This window comes from Poecilia latipinna, unplaced genomic scaffold (assembly GCF_001443285.1).
Source record: "Poecilia latipinna isolate Pla-1442-1.1 unplaced genomic scaffold, P_latipinna-1.0 Scaffold3043, whole genome shotgun sequence".
NCBI classification, from domain to species: Eukaryota; Metazoa; Chordata; class Actinopteri; order Cyprinodontiformes; family Poeciliidae; genus Poecilia; species Poecilia latipinna.
This window is the reverse complement of record NW_015115659.1, coordinates 34636-37551: the sequence shown is the minus strand read 5'-3', so window position 1 is coordinate 37551 and position 2916 is coordinate 34636. Positions and strand designations below refer to the sequence as shown.

General features: G+C 39.7%; 1 protein-coding gene across 1 annotated transcript in view; it reads left to right on the top strand.

The window, feature by feature from the left end:
- The window catches only part of atrn (attractin), a gene marked incomplete at its 5' end in the record, with an annotated part of 51959 nt that overhangs the window by 22448 nt on the left and 26595 nt on the right, over positions 1 to 2916 (top strand). Inside the window, 2 exons of the mRNA XM_015022561.1 lie at positions 1072 to 1210; positions 2424 to 2605. Coding sequence (XP_014878047.1) covers positions 1072 to 1210; positions 2424 to 2605 — 321 coding nt within the window. The remainder of the gene's footprint in view (positions 1 to 1071; positions 1211 to 2423; positions 2606 to 2916) is intronic.

Sequence of the window (2916 nt, the reverse complement as noted above, 5' to 3'; positions counted from 1 at the left end):
ATTACTCGATTAATTGTAAGAATAATCGATAGATTACTCGATTACTAAAATATTCGTTTACAACAGCCCTAGTTCAGGATGATGTTTTGTTTTAGTTTTTCACCCAACGTTCCAAGTTGTGTCCAAACTGCAGTTCTAACAAGTTACAGCTATTAAAGCCTGATGTTAAATTACTTAGAAAAACGTGTCAGAGGATGATTATTGGTGATTTATACTTAGTCACCAACTTTGGCGAGGGAAGAAAAAAAGAAAAGCAAGAGAGATCATATTTCACTGACATTGGTCCATTTTCCGTCTGCTCACAAAGGGTCTGTAGGCGTGATAAGATTGCCAAGGATACAGTCACCCTGCAGATTACAAAGAACTGAATTCCTTCAGAGCCATTGAAAAGTTCATCATCTAGATTTCTCTAACAGCTTGTGTTTTTTGTTTTGTTTTTTTTCCTGAGAATCTCTGTGACGAGGCTGGCTGTCTTGCAGACACTACTGCAGCTGTTTACGGCTGAATGAATCTTTAAGACGTGATCATCTAGCTAGCTGATGCTGATTAGCTCCACCATCTACCAACTGTAACGCCACTGAACTCACTCAGGTTTTTGTCCCTCTCCATTGGCGTAGATGAGGTGCTGCTGTTGTTGTTGATGAGCTTTTGTTGATTTCCTCCATGATTTACTTCACCTTGTAAACCGGGCTGCGTCAGACGTGAGCGACGATTAGCGCTACGACTGATGGAGCGCCGAGCCGCTCGCAGCGCTGGATCTGATTTGTCGCCCTGCGATCAAATCAGTCCTCATTTAGATGGTGTCAGACACACAGATGCACCTCGTACGTCTTCCCCCCCAGGCGCTCTCTACCGTCTCTTAAACATTTCATAAATAAGGATCAGCTTTTCTATTCTGTTTTATGATCATCTTAAAGGGTTTATTAATGCTTCCCAAACTCCTGCCATGAGCAGTGTTTGTCTGAAATGAATGTTCATCCATTTTTAAAGAACAAATTGATGCTAACTCCTGACATATGTTGTCTTTTTGCTTTTTTTTTTTGTTTGTTTGTTTTGTTTTGTTCCTCTCAGGGATCCATAGTGGAGTATGACGTTTGCCCCAAAGACAACCCCTCATATGTGTGCAATAAGAAAACCAGCTGCAAGAGCTGCTCTGTGGACCAGAACTGCCAGTGGGACAATCGCAACCAGGAGTGTATCTCACTGCCAGGTAGTTCTGACGTTCACTTAGTTTGAAATATTGGCGTCATAGCATGAAAGTGAATAGAATAGTCTTAGTAAAAAGAACGTCTTTATGGTTAAATGAATCAGGGTTTAGCAAAAATTGTGTTGGAACTGCTGAACAAGCTCACATTGTCTATTTGTTTTGTTTTCTAAAAACTGAACCATTATTTTTCCTAACAGCTCTACTTTGGTCCTATTTGTCCAAGGGTCATTGATCCAGAAGTCTTCTGAGTCCTCCAGAAGAAAGTGTCTTTTCTCTGTTTAGAAATTGAAGCTTTACTACTGACAGCCTTTTCCACCAAGCCACACCGGATTTGTTCAGTTGCTGTTTTCTAATTTCTCTGACTGTGTTTACATTACAAATCTGTGCAAATCTTTGTTTAGCTTCTGTTGAAGTAAAAATGAAAAAAAATAATTATAATAATTTCACAACTGCAGAGTATCCATTAAGTAAGAAGCTAAGTCAAAATCAAACGTGACTAAACTTGTTCACACGATAAAACGGTTATATGTTTACAGTCATAGTGCTAGCGCTCATCTATCCGCCTACTTGGGAGTGGCTACATGTGTGAAGTTTTGGAGAAATTGTAGTCAATCATTTTACAGAAGAGCTATGGATTCATTTTACAGAAGAGCTATGGATTCGACACGTTTGAATTACAAACAAGTTTTTTATAAACTGTGATTTTTCACGTTGACTGAAAAAAAAAAAAAAACCATCGTCCTGCTACTTCCTGTCATCTTCTTTGTGGTTTCCATCAGTAGTAGCTTCTGACTGTTGATCATGTGACTCGTGATGCAATAAAATTGCTTCCGTTGCAGTTTTGCAAAATACATCTATTTCTGATAAACCACCTCATCCTCAAACATTTTTATCGAACAAATTTGTTTTTTTCCCCCCCCAAAACTGCCACATTTCCATGAATCAAATTTGATTTTGTACTTTCAATTTTATGGTTAATGGAATCACACTTATTGTCAGGAACTTGTTTTTTTTTTTTTACAATTTCTCCAAGCATTGTTCAGCCTGAAACGTTTTCTCCCTGTAGGACGATGGTCTTCATATTACTTAGAAATTAATTTATTGACAACAAAAACTCCTAGAATCCATTTTTATTTTTTCTTACTGTTATACACGTATTTCAGCTTGATTTCACGCTGCGTTTTTCTCAATCCAGCGTCTTTCCTCTCTGCTCCAGAGAACGTGTGCGGCGAGACCTGGCACCTGGTGGGTAACTCCTGCCTGAAGTTCAACACGACCAGCGAGTCGTACGACTATGCCAAGCTGGCCTGCAGGAACCACAACGCCGTCCTGGCCTCCCTCACTACACAGAAGAAGGTGGACTTTGTCCTGAAGGAGCTGCAGATCATGAACGTCATGGTAAGGCTCGCGATGATCCTCGGATTAGCAAAAACAGAATGGTCCCCTTCCCTACTGGGGAAGTGGGAGGCAAGATCCCGATGATTCCAGCAGAACGGGGGCGGAGTTTGATCGGCTCCAACAAGAGGGAGACATGACAAGGGTTTTCTCGTCTAATCGTTCCATTCATACTTGACTAGTGAGGCGCTTCCCAAAACTTGCCTTCAAGTATCTTTGTTTTTTTTTCTCCCTGGGCTCTGTTGTGATTTTTTTTTTTTTTTTTTTTTTTTTTTTTTTTTTTTGCCACAAAAAATTTAAAAAATTTTTAAATA